The sequence below is a fragment of the Saccoglossus kowalevskii genome, chromosome 1, assembly GCF_978046115.1.
Source record: "Saccoglossus kowalevskii chromosome 1, keSacKowa6.1, whole genome shotgun sequence".
In the NCBI taxonomy this organism is placed as follows: domain Eukaryota; kingdom Metazoa; phylum Hemichordata; class Enteropneusta; family Harrimaniidae; genus Saccoglossus; species Saccoglossus kowalevskii.
Window position 1 is genome coordinate 27,221,726 of NC_140641.1, and position 25,584 is coordinate 27,247,309.

Here is a 25,584-nt window from a genome sequence, read left to right on the forward strand (position 1 = left end):
GACCACCCAAATCGAAAGACACTATTGCAATTTATTACATTTTATACATTTTGTTCTTGCTGGATTAAAAATTAGACCGCGCATCTTTCTCCCAAAAAATCACATTAACTAACCTCGTGCGCCACATACAATTATTTTGTTTCATTTTATAACGAAAGTATATTCTAAAAAAAGTTTCAAATAAAAACAAACCCAACTGCATTACTTAGTAGCAATTGATCGCTGTAGCGCAATCCAGTCATGCTGCGTTTCACGATTGTTGATTATTACCTAGTAATGATTAAAATAACGTGAAAAAAATAAATTTGTTGAATTGTTATGAAATGCAAATAACTTATTTCAACTTATTTCATCGTAAGCGAATGATTCCGATCGCATCTTCAACACTCGATGCTGTAGAAATGAATATCCGCCATGTTTGACCTGCACGGTGTTCTTTGAATAATTTAACAATGTTTACAGCGATAACAGCTCATTATCGAAACGAAGCTACCCATTCACGCTAGTCGCAATAAACATCAATACTCTTGAATATGCGTCATTGGCTACGGCTAAACTTTTAGGCATCAGAAAAGATTAAAATAACACCTTAAAAAACTGCCGTTTTTAGGTCCATGTGCTGCAAGTTACAGAGCACATACTTAAGCGGCCGTCCCTCAGCAAATAATGAAGCAAAGGCATTTTCGATGCGGAAATCGCGAAACTCACCCTTTTTACGCAAATTGGGAAGTTCGAATTACTAAACGAAGTACAGGACGACGAAGATGAAATATCCAAGAATCAACACATACCAAAAATTATATCTCAAAAGTGAATATTCGTGGTGTATTTTAAGTCTAACCGGACCATAAGTGAAAATGTGTTAGCACTCTAATTATCCAAACATATTTCAGTATAAGGTAGTAATAACTGGTAATTTGAGCGTGGTTAATACTGTGCCCTACGCTCAATAAAATGGAAGGCATAGAGTACACTACGCTGCAAGCGGGTAACATGACAAAGTGCGCATTCGAGCCAAATATGGGAGTAGTGTGTTCTCTATTGTCCAAGGCAGGTTCTTTTATGAATAAACTCATGTGACACTATTTTATGTGCCGCGTGACTTCGAGCACTTGATCTGATTGGACATTATTAAAAATACAACCCGAATGGACCGTGAACATTGAATTAGATCAAATGTATAAATAGAGGGACTGTGATTAAATGAAGGTAACATTTTGAGTTTAACTCCTTCACTGGTCCCAAATGGCCAGGCCGCGCATGTTCATGGCATCCCAGTTTTTGAACAATTCTATAAGAAAGTTAGTATAAATAAGAGTATCTCACATTCACACCAATTGGTAGCATGGTGAGCACATTTTCAATCCAACCACTGCTATGAGTTTTCTAGCAACCCACCCCTCAAGACAATTTCAAGTCACTCTGCTTCAGATCCATCGCGAACTTCCTGACAATCCAGGTTCAGGTCTGCGGTCAATTTCTTGTCATTAACCCCTAAGAGCAAATGAGCATATTTGCAAGCATAAGTCTTAAATAATATCCCTGGCAACCAAGCATCAGAATCAAAAGTCATCATCTTCTTCATAGTATACGAGCTCATTGTTAACTCATTCACAGTTGGAAGTGCACCACCAGTATTCGGTGATCCACAGTGTGTTGTTGACCATTCCATCAAATATTGAGAATGTTTAATACTTAATGATTTATTTTTGGAGAGTATATTGGATATATCTCATATATTTTTCACCATGACTTCATCTAATATTGTTTGTCTTTATTCGTGTTACATACAAACCTGATTGTTGGTATCTATGCACAATGTGATATGCTGACTTTTTAGCATAATTTGGGTGTGCTGAATCCGATAAGCCCGGTTCCCAAGCGAAATTTTAGTTTTTTTAAAGGTCTAATTTGCATAAACAAAATGGCCGCCAAATTTTCAGTTTTCTGTCATATCTTGGTAACTAGGCAATCAATCATGACACAATACTCATAAATATGCAAATTAGCTGCCGCCATTACTGAGAAATCGTTTTTCTCCTATATCTCTGTAACTAAATAAGCAAACACGTCAAATGAAGTGTCTCTACCTAGGTTTTCAGGATCAGGGAATATGTTAAAGACATCTACAGAGCAAATAAATGCATACAGTCCTAACAGTAGATCAAGCATTATTATCAAACTCATGGAACTGAAATGGTGTGTTGAGGAATACCATAATAAACTTTATCCTCGACTTGGTGGACTACATACCGCAATGAACTTCCTGAAGGCAATCACATGGCTGGATCTGGATTAGCTGAAGTGTAGCTGGAAAGTGGTATACTAGGGGAGGGTGCCATACAGCTTGTCATGTCAGGAAAGGCATACAACAAGGCAATGAGAGTTCACAAGCTTACTGTGCAAGCTCTGTGGAAGGTTCTTTTGCCAGTATTTCTTTCATTAGCTGAAGAATTGGACAAGAATTATTTCGATACTGTAGCTGCAATGGTCGCTGATGAAGATATAGAAAACATTCCAGAATTAATAGCAACACTAAAGACAAAGACAAGAGAACTATCATTATAGTGGATAGAAACATCCTCAAACGCCTTGTTACTGCCTACGAGGCAGGTCGTCCAGTTGACCTGCCATCTGTTCTTAAGCATGTGCTTCTTCCAGTCCCCGTATCACCTGCGGAAATGAATCAAAGCCTTCGTACAGGAAACAAATCAGCATTGGCAGACAAGTTAACTGAAAGCGTTGTCTGTCTTGATGCAATTGAACTTAATGGGAGATCATCTTGCCTTATAATTGATGGACAAGTACTGGTAGTTGCCCTGGGAAAGCCTGGCAAGGCAGTGACATTTGGATATTTTGCTGACACGTATGTAAGAATAATACTGAAGGCTGCTTCTAGCTATGAACAGGTTGATGTTGTCTTTGACAGATACAAGGAAGAAACAATCAAGGGTGCTACCAGGTCAAGGGGGTCGTGATGTGCCTCTTCCAAAAAAATGGACAAAGTTTCTGTCACTTGCTGACAACAAAGCAGATCTTGCAAATTTCCTGTCTGAACAGCTGTGTGCTCAGGCGTCCGATAAGGAGGTTGTAGTTGCTGGTGGGTTTAGAAAGGAACTTGAAGTTAGATCATCAAAGGCAACAACAGAGTTGACAAATCTGCGAACCAATCATGAAGAAGCGGACACTCGTTTAGTGTTACATGCCGTGCATAGCCAGTTCAATACCGTCGTTGTATCATCAAGAGATACAGATGTTCTTGCTTTTTTAGTTTCACATTTTCCGCATGCACAATGTGAACACCTGTGGATGCTGTCAGGTACCACGAAGAAGCCACGATACATACCCATTGCAACAGTGTTCAACAACCTACCAAGAGATTCAGCACCAGCTCTTTTACCCTTTCATGCATTAACTGGGTGTGACACCACATCTTATATTGCAAATCACACCAACAAGTCGACATGGAAAGTCTTCAAAGAGCACCATCAACTGCTCATTAACTTGGGACTAGGGGAACTCAGAGAAGAGATTATTCGATCTTCCGAAACATTTGTCTGCATATTGTATGGTGTGCAGAAAACTGACTCAGTTGTTGCAGCAAAGCATATACTGTTTGCAAAGTCTGGTAAACCAGAGGCGATGTCACTGACAAGTGATGCTCTCTGCTTCCACTTGATGCGAGTACATTACCAAACAATGGTATGGAGAAATGCTCATTGGCCGATTCAAGAGCTTCCTGCATCTGTCGACATGGGATGGAAACGTGGTGATTCAAGATTGCAGCCCATTTTGATGTCATTAAGTCCTATTCCAGAAAGTTGCTTGGAAATTGTTTTGTGTGCCTGTCAAAAACAATGCAAGACACGTCGTTGTAAATGATGCAAGGCGGGGTTACCGTGCACAGCAATGTGTGTATGTCAGCAGCGTAGTGATGATCAAGCTGTCTGTATGAATATGATCTAGTCTGATGAACAGTTCATTCAACTTTGGTCTGATCATTTCAGTGTTTTGGGGGAAAGTTAGAAAAATGTGTTTATCAAATTTCCTTACCCTGAAAACTTGGGTAGAGACATTTCATTTGGCAAATTATCTTACTCAGTTACTGAGATATTGAAGAAAAACGAATTTTTAGTAATGGCGGCCACTAATTTGCATACTTACGAGGATTATGTAATACTGATTAGATCAAAATTGTTTTTTCATATTCCCTGACCCTGAAAACCTAGGTAAAGACATCTGATTTGACACGTTTACTTACTTAGTTAGAGATATTTGAGAAAAACTATTTTTCAGTAATGGCGGCAGCTGATTTGCATATTTATGACGATTGTGTAATGCTTATTAGATCAAAAATGTTTTCATCATATTCCCTGACCCTGAAAACATAGGTATGGACGCTTCATATGTTGTATTTGCTTGCCTAGTTATGAGGATATTGAAGAAAATCTAAAAATTGGCGGCCATTTAGTTTATGCAAATTAGACCTTTAAAAACTCAAAATTTCGCCTGGGAACCGGGCTTATCGGGTTCAGCACACCCGAAATATGCTAAAAAGTCATGTTCCCGATTTTTACCCAAAAATGCCTCTTGACCTGTTTTTAGGTTTTTTTTTTCTTCTGAATTTCCACTGGACTGCTTGGCGGGGTTTGTGCTCTTCATTGCATTCTAGTATATACTATAACCACTTGTCTAGGGACATTGTTTGTCTATACACAAAACGTTACATAACATAACATGTAGACATGTAGACTGTAGTCGTATGGCTACCAAGAAAAAGTTGTAAACTCTAGCTTGATTTTACCATGATTAGTCTTAAATCCATTAAATGTCAAAAACAATTAGGTGTATAAATCATCGTGCAGATAAAAGTACCTCAGCAATGAATTACATTTGCATCCCTATGAGATTCATAGCAGGAAATACATGAAATTAGGTAGATTATATGCGCGTAAAATATGCAAATTATCAGAATATTTTATTGAAATAATATACTTTCAAAATCAAATCAATCAATATACTACAGTAAATCATAAAATTGCGAAACAACTGCGTGAGACCAACAGAGTGTCATTTAATATTGTTGTAATGGTCTGTATATTGCGTTGCTTGACTTAGATCTTGAATTAGATCACTGTGCCGTACTTGAAAGAAATATGTTGTTTAGTTTCAATACGTGTAACACTACATATAATGTTGATGCATGGAATATCCTCTAAATAGTTCACTGTGTACTACTAATTACAATTTTGACGCGTGCAACACGAATTGAACCCAAATGCATTAGTTAACAAGCCATGCATGGCACAGTACCCGTTAGTTATCAAATTTAAGATATATAGTTTTGTTTATAGTAATATAGCTGGAATATAATTTTTTAACATTAAAATGATTGACATTTGTATCTGATTGTCAAACAAGTACTTGTCCATATTGAGAGATATTGCTCTGGAACAGCATTCAAAATCAGCCATTTTGAATACATGTATATATATAACATGATGTATAACGAATATATAAAATTTGAATATAATCAGTCAAAGCATTTATGAGATATGGCTCTAGAACCCCAATCATTAAAGCAAAATTGCCGTCAGTCAGCCATTTTGAATCCAATCTGAAAAATAAAATAACGTGCATCAGGAACCCGTCTAATGTATGTACCAAGTTTGAACGAAATCCATCCATAAATACCAGAAATGCTTGATATATGATGACTTTTTAGCACAAAAATGACCACCATTCGGGCATTTTGAATAGGATCGTCAAACCAATATATCTGTCTATCTATGACATCATGTATAATGAATATTTCAAATTTGAATATAATTAGTCAAAACAAGTCGGAGATATGGGTCTAGAAGCCCATTCATTAAAACAAAATGGCCGCCAGACAGCCATTTTGAATCCGATCTGAAAAATAAATGATGTGCATCAGGAACCTGTAATGTCTAATATATGTACCAAGTTTGAACAAAATCCATCCAGAAATGCTTGATATTTGATGATTTTTTTAGCACAAAAATGGCCACCATTTGGCCATTTTGAATAGGATCGTCAAACCAATATATCTGTCTATCTATGACATCATGTATAATGAATATTTCAAATTTGAATATAATCAGTGAAAACAAGTCAGAGATATGACACAAGAGCCACATTCATTAAAACAAAATGGCCGCCAGTCGGCCATTTTGAATCTTATCTGAACAACAAAATTATTTGCATCAAGGTCCCATAACGTCGAATGTATATACCAAGTTTGAACAAAATCCATCTGTAAACAGCCGAGAAATGCTTGATGTTTAGGATTTTTTAGTACAAAAATGGCCGCCCTTCGGCCATCTTGAATCAGGTCGTGCAACAAAATGAAGTGCATCAAGGTCCTATAATGTATAATGTATATACCAAGTTTAAACAAAATCCATCTGTAAATAGCCGAGAAATGCTTGATTTCGATGATTTTTAGCACAAAAATGGCCACCATTCAGCCATCATGAATCAGATCGTGAAACAAATTGATGTGCATATGTATAATATCATGTATGATGTATGTGTGAAGTTTGATTGTGATTGGTCCAGGCATTTCTAAGATACAGGTCCGGGCGCACGCACAGACGCACGCACGCACGTCAAAACATAAGTCCCCGTTTTCGGACTGCGTCCGAACGGGGACTAATAATTGACCTGTAATACTGGTTGTATCAAATACTCATTTCCCGTAACCGCCATTTTAATAAATTTGAAATTATACATGATACTGAATTGAACAACTTTTCAAACGTGTGTGAAGTGCTTTGAGCATGTGCCCTCGAATATAACATATACAAGACACTCCTAACTACAAATCATTCGATTAACATGCCACTGCATCATACTGCATCTTCCAACACACACAAAAAACATTATCATATCTGTTTAAACATCATTTAATTGCACAAATGTTTCAATGCACTGCAATTACATTCATTAATAAAATTCCTTGGAATAAGTTATAGATCTTATACCACAATTCGTTTTGGTTCGTCATTTACATAAATTGGGTCACATGACATTCACGTTCACCTCTTGTTTACGCAATTTATATTAATTTTTCAAGATTTTTTCATCGGAATCGCAACAGACTGCAAGCAAGTCTAATGATGTATCCAACATGTAGATATGGAGACTATCATGATACAAGGCCTCCATAGACGGGACAATTAAAATACATAAATTACAAAAACTTGTCTGGAGTCCATAATACATTTAAAAAGAAAGTGCTCCTCCTACAGTCATCTGTAAAGGAGCCCATCCTACAGAGACCACGACTACAAGATGATAGTTTGTACTACAATTGTATTATGTACATACAATGAAGGAACACAGATTTATTACATATACTTAGCTCATATCTCAAGAAAAGACAAATGATCTTTTATATTTTATTCATTTACAATTACAATTTTGTTTCTACAATATATTTTCCACTGTCACAATTACTATACGTTCAAAAATAGTCTATCACATTTATCATACATTTGTATTTATATTCTAAATCTAAATTGGGTTATTTTGTAAAATACAAGAAGACAATGAAACATTCACTTTTCTAAGAGAAACTCACTTAAATATTTCTCAATAAATGCTAGTGCCGAAGCAGCAACATTTTGCTCTGCTCTTTTCTTTGAATTACACATGTCACCTTTTAACTCAATTTGGTGATCATCCACAATAGTTTTGGAAATAACCAAACTTTTGAATGTTTTTGAGAGTGCATTTGGATCGACCACCTCTGTGATATACTTTGCTGGTGTTTTTGGATCAATCTCATTTAATCTGGATTTAAAACTAGTAACATTTTGTGTTTCAATTTTTAAACTTTGTAGAATTTGCTTTGCCAAATGTTCTTCGGCTTTCCTCTTACTCTCAAATGGTGTTGTGGTCTGAATTGCATACTTAGTGTCCAATTTGAATGTGGAAATGAATTTCATATCAACTTGGGTAGTTTCATACACAGGTCTATTGGTTACACCAGCCTTCGTTAAAAACTCTTGTAATTTCCCTTTGTAGTTGTCTTGTACTACCGCAGAACCTACATGCAAATGAAAATAATTTGAAATACAGTAAAAATATTCATCACAAAGTGTCAGATTGACGAATGTATACATAGCTTCTACTTGACAATCATTAGAGTACCAGAATATAATTACTGAACATTAAACCAAAATATCAATTATTTCTCTGAAAACTAGGTATTTCCTGTTGTGTGTGTAGCTGTTGTGTATTGGCTGTCTATAAATGGGATCAGTTTCTTTATTTATTTCTGTTTTTGAAACAGATGACACTATTACAAAATTCATAGTCACTGATTCAAATAAAGTTTATTGACAGCTGTCTGGTGTATTATGCAGCATCAAAATAGTCCTATGACTTAACAAGCAGCCTCTCGGCTGAGATAGCTCCGCTGTTAGCAATGCACATTTTAATTAAAGAACAGTATATATCATTAGAAAATTAACAATATGCATAGTATCAATGCAATGGGACTTGCTGTTTTCCACAAAAATTCAAAAATATCATTTTTCACCATAAATGATTGTGGTTTTTAACAAGAAATCGAAAATATCACTTTTTACCAAAAATGACAAAAATATTCATCAAAATTAGAGAATTGAAGATATCATGAAATGAACAAATTTGAGAGTGGTCCACATGTAGTACCTATATATGTAATATCAAAGCAATTGGACTTGTGATTTTTAACAAGAAGTCGAAAATATCACTTTTTACCAAAAATGACAAAAATATTCACCAAAATTAGAAAATTAAAGACATCATTACAAAATGAACAAATCTGAGAGAGGTCTACCCAAGGTACATACATGTATACACTAAGTATCAAAGCATTCAGGCTTGTAGTTTTCAAGAAGAAGTCGAAAAAGTAAAACATTGACACGGACGACGAACGCCGAACGATGGACGACAGATGACGACAAACAATCACTCATATGATAAGTTCCGCTTAACAAAGTCAACAGCAGAGCTAATAAAAGCGACTTACTGTGCGGCTCACAGTATTTTTGATATTTGACGGCCACTATGTGGTTTAGGTACTGATCTGTGCCACTGTGGGCAAACAAATTGTGGTTTTATTTCTGATCTCTGTTAATTGTTGAACTGTCAAAATGGTTCCATGTCGTGCTTATAATAACAGTATTTCAGGGACTTTGATAAGAGCTGTTAAATATGTGAATTTATTGGTAAACTTCTGGGTTTTTAAATAATTTTTGAATTTATTTCAGGCATCTTTATTTATTGTGTATATTCCCTGGAGAGATATAACTTATGGTATAATATTTTTTTTAAAGTCAAAATATAGCCACTCCACAAATTCAATTCATGGGTATATTGCAATTGAGGTTAATATGTATGCCATACTGTCCATATGTAATTTTCAAACAGAATGAGGGTATTTTTTTTTTCATTTTCTATATAGCGACTTATGTTTAGAATATATACACAATGCATAGGTACACTTACCATCCGGTGAACTTGTAGGTGCAGGTTGATGACATTCTGGTGCATCTTCTGCTGCTTTTTTTGGAGGTGAAGACACCAAAGTTAACTTCTTTTGCTGCTTATTCTCTACTGGTGATGCACTGATCTGTGATTTTACGTCACACTTGTTTGTAGGTTGCGTTGACACAGGTTTAGTTGGACTCTTTGTGGTGTCTGACGAGACTAAGTCTAAACCAAGGCAAGCAACTTTTGCAGCACTCTGCTCAGATTCCTTCTTATTACTATGAGTTAGGCCTTCAGATGAGTATTTCACTGTATTCCCAAGTGTCTTGTAGGTCAGCACAGTGGTAAACTGTGCCGGATTGTCCTGGATTTTTGTGGATTCATATTTCGGAGTATCAAATCTATTCTTCTGGCAATGTTCCTGTAGTATATTTTTGTAGTTGATGAAGTCTACAAATTAACAATAAAACAAAAAGTGTTTGGAAGAGTGCACTTCAAAATACAGCATACATTCTTCCTGCATACAGTATAACATTATCAGTATTTTTCATTATACATGTTGAAAATTTCTCCAGGTGTTTCCAGGTCAGGATAACAAAACAATAATATTTACCCCACAAAAAAGTGAAATGAGGTAAACAATAAAACCGAGAAATAATGACAAGAAGAGCGTATAGCTAACTATAGAGATATACTGTAAAACATGTTTAAATAGCTACATGCCATTTTAGCGAATTTGACTCAATACATGAATTAACTTAATCTTAATTTAGCTAAAGTGTCAACAATCTCATTGTGAGAATATACTTTATTTTAAATTGGTGACATCTTGAATTAGCGAAATTATAGATTAGCTAAATTAGCTAAAATAACAGTCTAGCTAAAAAGACATGTTTTACAGTATACAGACACTTATGAACAATATTGAAATATATATCTCCCAACATTAACTTCAACAGAAAAAGCATTTCATTTTAATCATTAACATTGTCTATATCATCAAACTTTATAAAACATCAGATAATACACTAATGTCTTGGTAACAAACACACACTCTTGGGATGTTTTGAATTATCTTTTTTGTATTAGCAATTATCTCATGTTCTACTTGAATCAGTGCTATAATTTACTGGGCTAATATGGATGAAACTTACCATCATGCTGCTGATTCCCTGCTGGTGGTGAATGAGTTTGGGATTTTTCATCAGAATTGTCTGGTGGTTGCATCAATTCTTTTTCCTTAGGGGGAGTAGGTTGTGTTGACTTCATGGGCTTAGGTAGAATTCTAATGGGCTCTGGCAGGGCTAATTTCAAATCTAGGCATGCAACTTTCGCAGCACTCTGTTCAGCCTTTTTTGCAGAAGTATGAATTAGGCTTTCAGATAAATATTTCTTCGATTTCCCTATTGCCTTGTATGTCAACCAGGCGATAAACTGTGGTGGATCTTCCTTGATTTTTGTTGTTTCATAATCTGGAGAGTGTAAACCAGTTTTCTGACAATGTTCCTGGAGAACATTTTTGTAGTTAACAAAATCTGCAATAAATATACAACTTACATTAACATTAGGACTGTTAGTAATATTTAAAAAGCACATTATAATAACATGTTTTAACATAATTGAAAGACGTTTCATTTGAAAAAAATGACAGACTGGTAAAGGTTGAGTATGCTGAAAAATACACATTTCAGAATTATTTTACCCAGACAAAAGTCAAAGTTAAGAAGCCATGCATGGCACAGTCCCTGTTAGTTATCAAATCTAAGTTATATAGTCTTGTAGTAATATAGTAAGTACTTGTCCATATTGAGAGATATTGTTCTGGAACAGCAACAATTAAAACAAAATAGCTACCATCAGCCATTTTGAATCGGACTGTCAAACCAATACCTCTGTATAATAATGACATGATGTATAAATGAATATATAAATTTTGAACATCAGTCAAAGCATGTCAGAGATATGGTTCTAGAATCGCATTCATTAAAACAAAATGGTCACAAGTCAGCCATTTTGAAACCGATCTGAAAGACAAAATGATGTGCATCAGGGACCCATAATGTCTAGTGTTCTATTGTCTCGAATGTCTAAGATACAGGCGCACACATGTACGCACAAACAGAGGTCAATTCATAAGTCCCCGTTCTCGGACTGTGTCTGCAGGGGGACTAAGAAACACAATGATTCAGCAGGGAATAAACATGAAGTTTACAGAAAGCAATTAACACATCAACTAATGTAACCACGCAAATAATATATTTTATTAATTGGGGGAGAGTAGTTATAAACTAATTTATTGAAATAAAGTTGCTTGTATCTATGGTGATCTCTTTTGCAAAAAAACCTCACTTCTCTCACAACCCACATGCAGGACATTTTTCTGGTGTCAGCCAGCCCCAGGTATATGGCAACTTCCTGACACTAAACCCTAAGAGCAAATCCGAGAAGAAATTAAGTTTCACATACATTCTTCAACAGACAGTGACACTGGCTCTTCGTCTCCAGATTGACCCAGTTCCACAAGGGCAACTCGTGCAGCATCTTGCTCAGCATCTTTAGGCTTAGATGTAACAATAGTACTTCTATATGTCTGCTCTCCAACTGTGACTTCACAAGACACAAGACCTTAAATAGTATGAGATCCAATTTATTAGTTGTCTGGACAGAAAATGTTCTTTTGTTCTGTTATTTATTTATATTTAACACATCTGTTGACACTGTTTCTTTCTATTCATGTTCATCTGTGGAGGCTGTAGCAAGTGATGCAGTGGAAAAGTTGGAGTTGAATTTTTTTCTTCCTACTTTCATTTTCATTTTTATAGTTTCATGCCATTAAACCAAAAATTAAAAAAAAAATGTTTATGGAAATTGGTTAAAATTTGGTTTGCACAGTTTTCTATGGTGAAATTATTTTTCGAAAATTTTGCTCAGTGAAAAAATGTTGTATATTTTCATGGATAAAAAAATCCTAATATGTTAAAAACATTTCAAAAATTTACATTTATTTTAATGAGTTTGATGTACAATGGGTGAATGTGTCCTAAAATTTGAATTCAGCTAAAATTGTCTTTATACAATAAAAGTGTAATTACTTAGTAGTTGACATATATCTCATAAAAACTATGTAATCATACAGTCAGCATTCACTGTATTTCAATATATATCAAAGGTTGTGACAACAAATTAGAAAATGAACAATTAAATAAAAAATCAAGCTGGTCCAAAATATTGAAACAAAATTATAATATGACCAGTGTGAATCTAGCCATCTGATTGGCTGAAGCCAAGGTTTATATCTGGCAATATATGACTCGGGCCCTGTTTGATGAATAATTAATAACATAGTTGAACTCTGGTGACCTTGCCCTTTGTTATATAATATAATTCCCTTTATCATAGTTTGTTTCAATATAAATATGCATTGTCATAATTAATTTTGAATACAAACAAGTTTTGGGGTTGAACCAACAGTGGGGAATCAGTCTACCGAATGTCCTTAAAAGATGTAAATATCTTACAAAAACATTGGTGCCTTATTTGTTTAATTATTTTAAGGGACATAATTTCCAGCTTTATTCAAAGTAATTCAGATATTTTAGTATAAAAACAAATGTCTCATTGCAAAAAAAAGTGCTGCATTTAGACGTGAATAGATTCATAAAACATGCAAGATAACAGAAAAGTTTAGCTGGCTTTAGTCCAAGTATTTTGTACAGGTGTCTGTCAAAAATTAATGATTCACTGAGACAAATATGAACTGCCTCATTGTGTGACTACTGTATTATATGAAAAGTAAAAAATAACACCCTTTATGAATAGCTATCATGTTGCAAGCTCTGCTTTGTATGCAAATCAACTTAAATAGTTAGTTGGTGTCCAGTGGAGGGAGAAGTCAACAGTACTGTTGCCTCCTGAGAATCTACATCTTCAAACACTGTAATCTTTGAAGTGCGTTTTTAAACTAGTATTATAAAAACTCTATCATTCTGTTCTAATAGCTGAAACATATTCCTGTGAGTTTTCATTTGTCGAATGAACTGTTTGTCAAATACAGAATACATATATTTTAGAATATTTTCTTTTTAAAATGTGGATGGAATGTTTTGCTTTTTATGTATTTTTTTATGTATTGTTTTTGATTTGATAACTTTGAACTAAACAGATTTTCTATTAGCTTCAGATCTTGATCGAAGTTTGGCACCCAGTTCATAGGAGTGCTTATATTGATTTTCTGACATCTTGTTTTCTGTAAAGATTTTATTGGTAGGTTTGCAAATGTGTATCAGACTGTGCAATCTCTCCATGAGTTGGTTTTGAAACCCAGTATGGGATTCTGCGATACATTACCAAGGATATTATTACAAGATAAATCATTTGCTTCATTGAACACATACAACATCAGTCAAGTAGAAACAGTCAAAATATTTTATCAGATTTTCTCAATTTTTGCATGATATTTTCATACAAGACATCTGTTGTTCAAACTCAGGGAAGACTTTATACTGACGAATAAGGTGACCAAGTTTGATGAAGTTTGGAATAGAATTAGTAAAGTTATTATGCACACAATAACAATTATTAACGACGACGACAACGACAACAACAACGTCAACGCCGGACAAAATTTTTCCCTTAATATACCTTTCCCTTCCATCTTTGATGGTACGGGCAAGGTAAAAACAAAAACTGGAATAAACTAGATTGAAATATGATAAGTATTGTCGTCAGCAAGTCACTAGCGCCATTTTCAAAACATAGTAATTATGTCAGACGACAAGCCTCAGATCAATTTTGATCTCAATTTCAAATGGTACTAGCTGGATGAAATTGATGCTACTGATGAAGAAATTTTTCAAGCTACAATTATATGGGAGCAACAGAACGCCGGCGGCAATAACGAGTCGGATCAACAGATGCCGGTGTCTGCCGAAGGGCAAAGATTCCCAGAATTTTCTGAAGAAATGGTCGACAACTTGGCAGCGTCAAACTAGCTGTCGATTGAAATGTTTGCAATAGACATAATTTTAGATTCTGTATTTTTCTATGAGATGTTTCCAAGTTTTGTTGAAGATTATTTTGTAAATAAATTGCTAAAATTATTTCATGTGCTACGAATAACTGACTTCAAAACAGTCCACCCAGATCAGACGCCGCCCTCTCGTGCCAATCCCCTCTGATCAACATGGAATTGCTATATTCACTAAAATAATTTGATGCTTTCTATCTGCATGTTTTCCAACAGCAGATATGAAAATATCTATATCTTACATTTTCTTTATGACACAAAGCATGACATAATCCCCTGTTTTTAAACACATATATATCTACAGTAGCATCTACAACTTACCATCTTTTCCTGCATATTGCACATAATAAGGTAACTCTAATTTATTTCTCTGAGCATATGTCTGTAAATCATTTTTATACTTTGGCTGTAACTTGGGTGTATTGGCATCTATAGAAATAGAATAATTTAACATTAATAAAGATATACATGGATCAATTAAAATTATAATCAAAGTCACAATACCGCATTGAACACATACAAGATTTTCAGAAGAATTCCTATTGAATTCTATCAGGTAGATTTTTATCAAAATTTAATGGCATGTAATTTTATGAAGATTTTCTAGAGAAGTTTTTACAAATTTCCATACAATTTCTACAAATAATAAATCTTCTATGCATATTATATTCAATTTCAACAAAATTTACTAGAAAAGGGGCCAAAACTACAGAGATTCTGCAGAATTGTTTGTTTTGTAATGATTGACAGATACATTAATTTGATCTAAATGCATAATTGCCACAGTTATCACACTGTGTTGTGTTCCGTATGGGTCCCATGCAACATTGCACAGGAGAACTCTACATTTTATACATGAAAGAGGGTTTATTTATGGAGAAAATTCAGAGTTGAATGCACCACACTAAAGAATGTTGGGTTTGCAGTATACATCAAATCTAAATAGGGTTGCGTGTACATTAATTTTGGCAAAGTGAATCTCTCATATGCAATCCTGGTACAACGCTTTCTCAACCAAATCCAGTGAAGTATTGTTTCATGTTGAATGATCCTTGTGCTAATTGAAGCTGATGAAACCAACACCAATTTTGAACACATTTCTCTGTAATACCACAGAGAGCTCCCTTCCTCATAAAGTCTACGAGTACAATTCCTGAGCCACTTTCAAATGTTACAAACTGATTGAACATATTTTGAAACATTGGCTGACCGAGGCAAAATCTCCACACTGCGTTTGATGCTTTTGATGCTTACACTCAACGTTTTTTTTTTTTTTTTGCTTTTTGGTATTCTCTACTAGCCTTATTGAAACACATACTTCTATAGACATGCATTTTGTGAATATCAGCACAATTTCTACCAGTAATAAACTGGAGTGTTGTCAATTTCATGTAAACATTGTGTTAGTAATTGTTTCTTAAAGCTCGGCACATCCATCATATCTGTATGTAGCTGGGTTTGAAAATCAATACCTGAATGGTGCCGGTTGTAACACTGTTAATATATCATTTGAATGTTCGTAATGTGACAGTATAGTTGCATTCACGCACAGCTCCTTAGCACGGGCCTAGATCACAAAAGTTTGCCTGTACTAAGAAAAGAAGTGTGAACACTTACTACAGGCAAATAAAGTATGAGTTAAATCTGACCCCATTTTAAGACCTGGTCGAGACTCTTAGCACCGGGAAACAGAGTGTACATGAACGCTAGCTTGAGCAAAACACCCACAATATCATATTGTATTTGTTGTCCATTTATTAGATTTACTATCATATTCATAACTATCCATTTCTATATGTTATTTCCCAACATGGCAATCAACATGAGCACATTAAGGAACATATTTCTTAAGAGTAAAAAATGTACTGACGATGAGACTTTTTATTATTCCACAACATGCATTTGCATTCAATTGTTTTATAATTATGAAACAAAATTGTATACCACCTTGGGGGGACTGTGCTGAGAAAACAAAATTAAAAGGACTGAGGATTTGCATACGTTTTGATGTCCCTTAGTCTGTAGTAACTATTGCTCCCTCTCATGAATGAATGCAGCTTGGTCTAGTTGGTACGCAAAGATATGGAATTAGTTTCAAAAATAGCCCGTCCTAGAGTGAAGCCTGAATACAACTACTGCGTCATTTTAATCTACTTACTGCGTCCAAGTAGACCAAGTATGTATATTTGATAAGCAAAGCAGCAAACAATACAGCTAAGTAATATGTACGTATATTTAGATTCAAATTTATTTCTCTGAGCATTTGTCTGTAGATCAATTTTATACTTTGCCTGTAACTTGGGTGTATTGTCACCTATAGAAATAGAATAATTTAACATTAACAAAGATATACACGATTTTTTTAAATGTATAACAAAAGCCACAATGCTGCAATGTTTTGAAGTTTTTAAGGTAGTATTTTACTATTATATACAATTGGAAATTCTCTACAATGCCTTGTATAGGAACATGCTCTATTGCAAAATTAGATTTCAGCTCAAACTGATATCAGTGTAAAATGGTTCATGCTTAGTCTAGTTGCCTCCTGGCGGTGAATATACCTGGTAGCCATGTTTGAGAATGAGGTTTTGAAAAAAAAACACAGTCTAAAACTTCAGATTCTTTTTCACGAACCAATTTGTTAAATAAGATATGTCTTAAGCGCAGTGCCAAATCTCACGATATCTGAAGGTTAATTGCTTAGGTTATTACAATTACTATTACTCTAGTTACTCTGAAGTAACAAAGTAAATAGTATCCATGATGATTTTCATTGTTTCTGAACACTGTTTCAACGAACTGCCATTTTAACTCCTCAAATTAAAAAAAAAAACAAGCAGTTTTGCATCATTGGTACCTTTTTTGTAAATTTTACCAAAAAAAGTAACCCTATATAAATCATCTTGGTTAAATTATAGGGTCATTGCCTCACCACTACACCTTGGCAAATTATATACAATAATGAAATATATAGAAATGTATATTTCAGTGCGCCCTCTCTGGCAATACTAGAGATATTTTCCTCAATGCACTGTCCAATCAAGTTACTCATTATAGTAGTATCACAAACATGATTGCGATTGTGTTGATATTTTTCAATCAGGTTCCTAAGGGCTCAGATGCAACTAATTTTCACTGTACTACACTAAATAAACACAGCCATGAAACACGGCCACCATGAAATTATGATGCAAGCTTTTATGCTCTCAGTAATTTGAACATAGATTTTCAACCATTACACATTTAAAATACATAGCATTGTATTAGGGTAGGTATTTTAGAGTCAAAACAATGATTAAATTGATTTGCACAGGCTGACCCATGCTTGAGGCGGGGAACTAAGCTGCATGTCAAAGAAACGTGTGCATGGAATCAAAAACTGAGGTGAGGTGCCTGAGTCAAGTATGCACTGTTACAGGATCAAGTGATAGGGTGCATAAATAGTTTCAGTACTATGCCACATACAGAAGACAATCATGGCGATTAAGCTACATCTGTGATTCTTTTTGATTGGCAACACAATGCTACATTTTGTTTATGATCAGTTGTCATGTGTTACACCAACTCTGAGTGTGCGCCTTCCATCAGATCTACGCATTTTATCGAGGTCAAATAAGCGACTTTTATTAGAATTTACACAGGTTCGTGGGGTTGTATGATTAGTTCAAGCATGCGAAATTAAGCAATTCGAAGATGTATATAAATGCTTTTACCTTAAAATAATGCACATTTCATGCGTTATAATTTCTATTCTATATATGTGATACCAGTTTAAAATTTCCTATGAGTTTACTCCTCCCCCGAGGGATGCCTTCCTTTTTTGTTTCGTGGGTCCTCTCCACAAAAGTCTGGAATACGTATAACTGTTATCCAGTTATTAGCATGTTTAATTAGCCAATCAATCATGGCTACCCACTGAAGATGGAAGCTAAATCTACATAAGACTGACTGCTGTGGAGAGGACCTGCAGACCCTTAAATAAGGTACCAGACTAAACATACACTTTCACATCTGTGAATTATATGGAATTACAATTATTATAATAATCTGAAATACTTCTCATTTAATTTCAAATCTAAATTTGTTAATAGATTATAAATAGTTAATATTTTATACATAAAAAAAAACATTTTATACCTGAAAGTGGATATGAAACAGCAAATGCTTAATAGAAAAACCCATGGCTGTATAACTCAAGGGAAGTAGTACACAATAAGAACAGAATATGTAAAACTTACCCTTCATTTTCTTTAGCTCCTCACCAATAACCTCAACTTCCTTGGCAACATCATCCACTCTTCCTTCCAGAGAATTTATCCTTTGCTCTAGAGATGACAGCTCATTTTGGAACTGGCCTTGTAGATCGCTATTTCCATTTATGAAATCTTGAAAACTTTCCACAGCCTTTTGGAGCTGTTTTGAAAAAAAAAACTAATTTATAAGAATAATACTTTTGCAGAATATTGAAAACCAGACATGAACTAAATTTGCTTCTGTGTGTTTGCTGATTAATTAATACACAAATTGCACTAAGTAACTTTCCCCTTTTATTTTTCTGGTCCGGGGATGTTTGTGCCATATATATTCTTTGTTTTTCTTCACTTTTACAATTATTTCGCAAAAATTATGCAATTATGCAAATTACCACCTAATTATTTAACATATTTTTTTAATTTAATCAAACAATGGTGCTACTTTTAGTTCTCTGAAATTTCGTCCACCTCAGATTTTCTTGGGCCACAGTCCCTCAACAGACTGTGCTTGGATCAATGGTTTGACTATAATTTAAGCTTTAAATAATATAAACAAAAACCACTGAACTGAAATATACATGGTGCTAGAAACACTGGAAGAGTCAAAAATCATGCAAAAGATCATCTACTACTCACTGTAGACCTACACACAAAAATAACTTACTTTTCTGAGATTCTAAACAGTATTACTTATTACCGGTATTCAGTCATGGTTTGATAAAAAAATTTGCTTGGGTTGCTAAATAATATACGTAAACTTCAAGTTCATTTTATAATAAAAGAATGTTTTAGAAATGATGAAATCCACCATGTTTTCTTGAACATGATTTGACCTATGAGTTGACCTATAAGTCAAAAAATATCAACCAATCAGAATACCGCATGGTTCTACCAACAGTTCCAGACATCTTCCATATATTGACAATTGCAAAGAATGTAATCCGCAAGTAAATTTTGTTATTATAAAAGTTGAAGTCCAATTCGTTTGCATTGATTTTGATGTATGATGTTTTGAAAGAGGTGATTTTGAAATGGTAAAAGAGTACTGTTAACAAAATGAAATGTAATAAATAATAATAAATCTGGAAGTCTTTTCCATGGCGCTAACTCGTATTCATAATTTTTTTTGGGACCATGAAGCATGATTGCGTTTTGACGGAAAAGCTGCTTTCTGTCAACAAATGAAGCACTATGTATGCCATCTACTGTTTTTATAATCACTGATGTTTACTCCAAAAATTGGACTAGTTCAAAATTTCAAGATAATTTTGTATTTTAAAAACAACCTATTATTTGTACAGTGATAGAGAGAATCAACTATACATGAACTGCAAATTTTAGCAAACTACTTAGTATTACAAATTAGTATGCAAATTAGATATTACACACATAATAATTAGAAAGTATTATTATATATTCAGCTACCCATACAGCAAGCATGTGCCAAGTTTCAATATATTTACGCAATTAACCAATATGTAAAACACACAGTAATGTGTGCTTTACATATAATGTTATTATGCAAATTTCTTGATTAATATGCACAGATTTTCAACAGGTTATGACACACAATGGTAGACAGACTTAATACAACAAGAGCGCCTGTTTGTGCTCTGCACATGTGAACATGTACCATGATTAATACTTGTTGAGTCATATGGTCTGTATTATTGACTTACCTTTGGTTTGTGGATAATACTAGCACATGACGTCACTTGTATCAACTAATTCTACAAACAAGTGATGTCCGCTGATACCTCATAACAATCTGATAGTTCATACCCTAAACCCTCAAATCACATTTATAATTATTTACCTCAGGAGTGATTCTGTTATCCAATTCTTCTAGCTTGTTTTCAAATTCTTTAAATTTATCCCTTAAGACAGAGAGCTCCATTTCTTCAGTGATTACAAAATTAACACGCAGAATCTGCAAACAACAAATTTTAAATATCAAAAATGCTATAATTTTGAAGTTTCTGGTTAATTTAATCTGTAATATTGATGGTGGTTTTTTCGTTTCTTATATCAAAATTTTGCTTTTCCTAAAAACTGAACATTACCAATACCTAGCAAAAACCTGAATGTACATATTTTGCGCCGATGCCGCCAGATACTTATAAATATCCTTGTTATTTCTGAGTCTAAAATGTGACTGTTGTACATCTCAGATGAAGGATGATGAAAGCAAAATTATATTATCATGGACCAGCACTGGATTTCACAAACATTGAGAAACAGAGAAGAACAGAATTCTAATATATTCATCAAAAATTTGACATAACTATCTTAATTATACCTCCTTGATATTCTGGATAGCATCTTGTACATCTGTGTATTGACTTGGTATATTAGAAGCTTGCAGTAAATGTAGAATTTTATTAATATTATCCTGCATTTCTTGAGTTGTAAACTTCATTTGTACTGAGTGCATCACATCATTTCTGACCTTCAATACCTACAGAGTAATTTAGAAATATGCCATACTATGCAATATAAAAACATATATATCACTGAATAAAATGAGGTTATTACAAGGATACCTTAAAGTAAGCAGAAAGGCAGTACAGCTGCACCGACACGCAGCGTACTGTCATCGTGAATACTTTGAGGTATCCTTGTAACAACCTTATTATTATACATCTTTTCCTTCCAAGGATACACCATGGGAATGCCGAAATCCAAAATGTTTAGAACAGAATCAGCAAACTTCTTTGTGTTGAGTCAGGTCAAACTCTGGTGGCAGCCATGTTTGTTTTTATTATTAGAGGACGCTTACACATGTAGTCATTCCATATTTGGAATTCGCATTTCCTAATATGGTAAGATGAAAATACCCCATAAAATACTTAAGAGATGAGTTGATTGAGATGTAATGTAAATTACCAGCAGTGAAAACATATACATTATATACATTTTTGATGTGCCTTGATAGTTTATATAATGTAATTATAAATACATGAGACCCACTTACTTTTTGTGTGTCCTTAATATAAGCATGAAACTTTTTACAGTTGCTCATCAAGTTGAGCAATGCAGAAGAGTCAGTCTCAGATGCTGTCGTCACAGTTTTCTTCTGACCACGAGGCATGAAAACCTTAGCTACTTCCCAGGCTACAGTGAACCACTTTGTATTGTCAGCATTCTGCCAGTACACACTACCTTTATTACTGTGATGAGTAAGGATTTCAACCTCCCATTTTGCGCACACAGGACAGACATGTTTTCTCTTTGATGGTGGCTTATTTTCATTACCTTTGCAGTTTTTTGATGTGCATGCTGGGAGTTTTGTCTTCAGCTGACTGTGAAAGTTGTTGTTTTCGGCAGTGATGAATTTATCCAAGCCTTTGCACATCTCCAACAGTGAGCGACCAACTCGTAACCAGTTCTTGTACTCATCATTGTTCAATCTACTTGTTGCCATAGTTACCAATAGCCAATGTTGGTATTCCCTATTGAGACAATTTGTAATTATTAGACAAAATAATTATTATATAGAATTATTTTTAGTCATTAAGTTTATCAGTTTGCAAGAAACATATGTCACAAATGTGCTTCCATGTATTATTTGATTTTCAAATATGCAAATCAATTTATTTCATTAATTCAAAACAATTAGGGACACTCCAAACTCAAAATATTTTTTTTCTGATCGAGGAATGTTTATTGAAATCATTTTTTTAAACATCAATCATTTTTTTTCTTGTATTGGTTAGCTACAGACAAAAATTCTGAATACAATTGCATATAATTAGCATGCAAATTAGCTTAATGAGCTGCAGTGACTATTTACAATTTATCTACACAAACAGCACATATGTATATGTGCTTAATTTCAATCCATTTGAGACAAAACATGATGAAAATGACAAATTTAGTATATCTATATATTACAAATATTACCTACTCTAACAGCAAGCATGTATAAAGTTTCAATTCATTTGTTGTAAAGATTATTATCAATTAATTATGCAAATTATCTAATTAAAATGCATGGATTGATTCAAAACAATTATCCGACATGAAAGTACACTACCTGGTTTCAATCCATTTGAGCTGACTATTAGGCTATAAACAAAACCTGCTGAAAGAAGTTAACTGGTATGCAAATAAGCTAATTAATATGCACAGATTAAATCTAAACTAGAGTTAGATATCCAACTATAATGTATGTAGGTACTAACATCAAGTTTCATGTATTTGAGCAAAATATTTTTATGATACACTTTAAACAAGCCGAAAAACTAATAGCTACTTAATATGCATAGATTCATTAAGAGCTATTATCATATATTGATTAACAAAAAGCAACTGCATACCAACCCTTATATGAGGTTGTGAACTTTCCAGGAAGGTTGCTGGAACTGTCCTGCACAGAAATGTTGTGCGGTAAGAGAGACAAACCCCAGTCTGTGAAACTATCAGAATGTGTGAGTATAGGCAAGTAACTTGAAACATCACATTGTGCGAGAAAAAGAAACTGCTGGAAATTCAATCACAGCCAAATCTACATAAATGCTTGGCAATGTTTGGCTGTTCGCTAACAATTTATGACCCAGATATCTTACCCAGATATCTCATCTTACCCGTATATACCAAATGCTACAAAGAAAGTATATCGAATAATACAGCATAATCCGGGGTAGAAAGTAGAACAATTTTGTTTATCATATGTTTTTATTGTGGTTTGGATTTATTGATCTATATTTAGATGTGATGCCATTTTTATTGAAAAAGTCACATTTTGGTAATTATTTCATATTTGGAATGTTGAAAAACGCTGTAATTTATATATTTTGAAAGAGTCGTAATTGTAAGTATGGCAAAAATAATCAAAATCGAACGATAACTAATTTTTAGGTTATTGAGTAATGTATGTATCTTAAAAGGATTCCTGTGGTGTGGGTACTGGTCAGGCAAGCTCTAAAGTATGTTGTTACTAGTACTATGCCCCCCCCCCCTACCGACTGCAGGATTAGTGCATTAAATTGGTCTAGTCTAATCTTAGATTTGGTTTAGCCATTAGTCTATTTTCATCACATCACATGACGTAATGCCTAGTGACATCACTTGAACAGACTGGCCAAAACATGAACCAACACCCTATACTACTCAAAATATGTAATCATAATAACAGTTACATTTTGCTTACCAACATTTGATTATCAATTTATCCAGGAGCAATAATTATCCCGAAATTTATCAAAGATCGATCTCAAATTGTATGATTTGAAAGACAGAGCTCACGTGATCCGGAAGTTTCATATGCCACGTTGAGACATAGTTTACGACATCAGGATGGTACAAACGTTTGCGATGGTCGTCTGCAAACCACCATGCGCCTTAACCCGCAGACAATGTGTTCCATTGCCTATTAACGTCGTAACCTACCTCCAGTTTATTTCACCAGACTGATCGGTAAGCACCCAAAGTCAGGCATCGGACTCACAGATGGCTTTTTTAATATCTTCCGAGTATTTCCCAATCCCGTCACCTTTTCACAGAATCGGGGTCATTCTTGTCCTAGATACACTCCAACAATAGGCGCCCTCTAACGCTCTTCGTCGCGTTTCGATTGTTTATTATGCAGGAGTCATGATACAGTGTATAAATAAGTACATTTTTTATTTCGAACAAAATTACCAGACGACTTCAAGTGAAAATCACGAGTTGTGTTCAATCTGTCCCATCAATCAAGTATGAACGATTGATCAATTTTGTCATATATGGCTGAACTACATTCGAGTGTGTCATGGGTGATGCAACGCTGTTTCTATAAATAGAAGATTATCAGTGACAGTGAAATTGACTCACGTATTACATATGGAATTTTTGATTCTTCCTTCTTCGAAAATGGGCAAATCCTTAATGAATCACTGAACCCCGGAATTCTCATGTGTATGTTATCCAGCATGTTTGCAATTGTAAACTAAGGTATTTATTTATTCAATAACACATACCCCCCCCCCCCGGAAATGGAGAAGGTTACAACAACAACTACAGAAAATGCAAAGAAATGAAAACCACAATACGGAGACATCAAGACAAACACACACGTAAATACACAGACAAAACAAGGGGAAAAGCCACCTAGGATTGATCTTGCTTGATTTCTAATCTCTTTTTTTTTATATAAATGTTGCTGCATTGACGCAAACAAGTAGGTTCTTACTGGAAATTAAATTCAGTGAACTGTGTCTCTGGTGATTTATTATTGACATTCTGAGATCCTGGTATTCATTGAATTTGATAAGAAAATAGGTTTCATCATCTTCCACCTGGTTTTGATTACACACGGCATGTCACAAATTGTGTCATTCAGGGAAATTATTTTGTGGCGGTTGAAATAAGGAGAGATCTGTGTTTTCTAGTTTTGTAAGGTGTGACGTATTTGTTAAATAGTTGAAGGCTTTTTGGAATATTTAATACCCCCCCCCCCGATCGCAGTATAGAGGTGAAATGAAAATGTTGTTAACTTTGTCTTTTAATAAATGGGCTGATGTCTGGTCCATCATTTATAAAAATAAGGGTTTTCTAAAGTTTTTCTCTCACATTAATTTCGGGTTTTGCTCCCCTCAAGGTTAACACGGGGTTAACACAACTAGCTCGGGGACGCCTTTTCCCGGCAGAACTCGCAATGTTTAAATTTCGTTCACGCGTGCCATTTCAGGTTCGTCCATCATTTAGACTGATGTGAAATAGACAATGTTATTTGAATGTAATACTGTAAAAAACTTCGCTGAAAGGTTGATTCAGTGAAAATAATATTTTACCTTCAACTCGTCAAAAATCAATGAAAAT

The 25,584-nt window shown here is 34.4% G+C and overlaps 1 protein-coding gene across 1 annotated transcript; it reads right to left on the reverse strand.

Moving 5' to 3' along the window:
* Window positions 1-6,913: 6,913 nt before the first annotated feature.
* LOC100377645 (uncharacterized) lies at window positions 6,914-24,313 on the reverse strand. The gene is made up of 10 exons (XM_085500162.1): window positions 24,175-24,313; window positions 21,758-22,235; window positions 21,083-21,241; window positions 20,600-20,713; window positions 18,769-18,943; window positions 14,852-14,959; window positions 11,971-12,129; window positions 10,659-11,039; window positions 9,523-9,954; window positions 6,914-8,074 (listed from the first exon to the last, which is right to left on the reverse strand). The coding sequence occupies exons 2-10, from the start codon at window positions 22,205-22,207 to the stop codon at window positions 7,584-7,586; spliced, it is 2,469 nt and encodes an 822-aa protein (XP_085356288.1). The 5' UTR covers window positions 22,208-22,235; window positions 24,175-24,313; the 3' UTR covers window positions 6,914-7,583.
* Between the last annotated feature and the right edge of the window lie 1,271 nt (window positions 24,314-25,584).

Excerpts from the sequence above, each read along its gene's own strand:
- LOC100377645 (XM_085500162.1), bottom strand. The coding sequence starts at position 22,207 with ATGGCAACAAGTAGATTGAACAATGATGAGTACAAGAACTGGTTACGA. Across the intron at positions 12,130-14,851 it reads GCAATATGCAGGAAAAGATG|GTCTTGTGTCTTGTGAAGTC; the intron begins GTAAGTTGTAGA and ends ATACTATTTAAG. Across the intron at positions 9,955-10,658 it reads AGGGAATCAGCAGCATGATG|ACTTCATCAACTACAAAAAT; the intron begins GTAAGTTTCATC and ends GTTAATTTGTAG.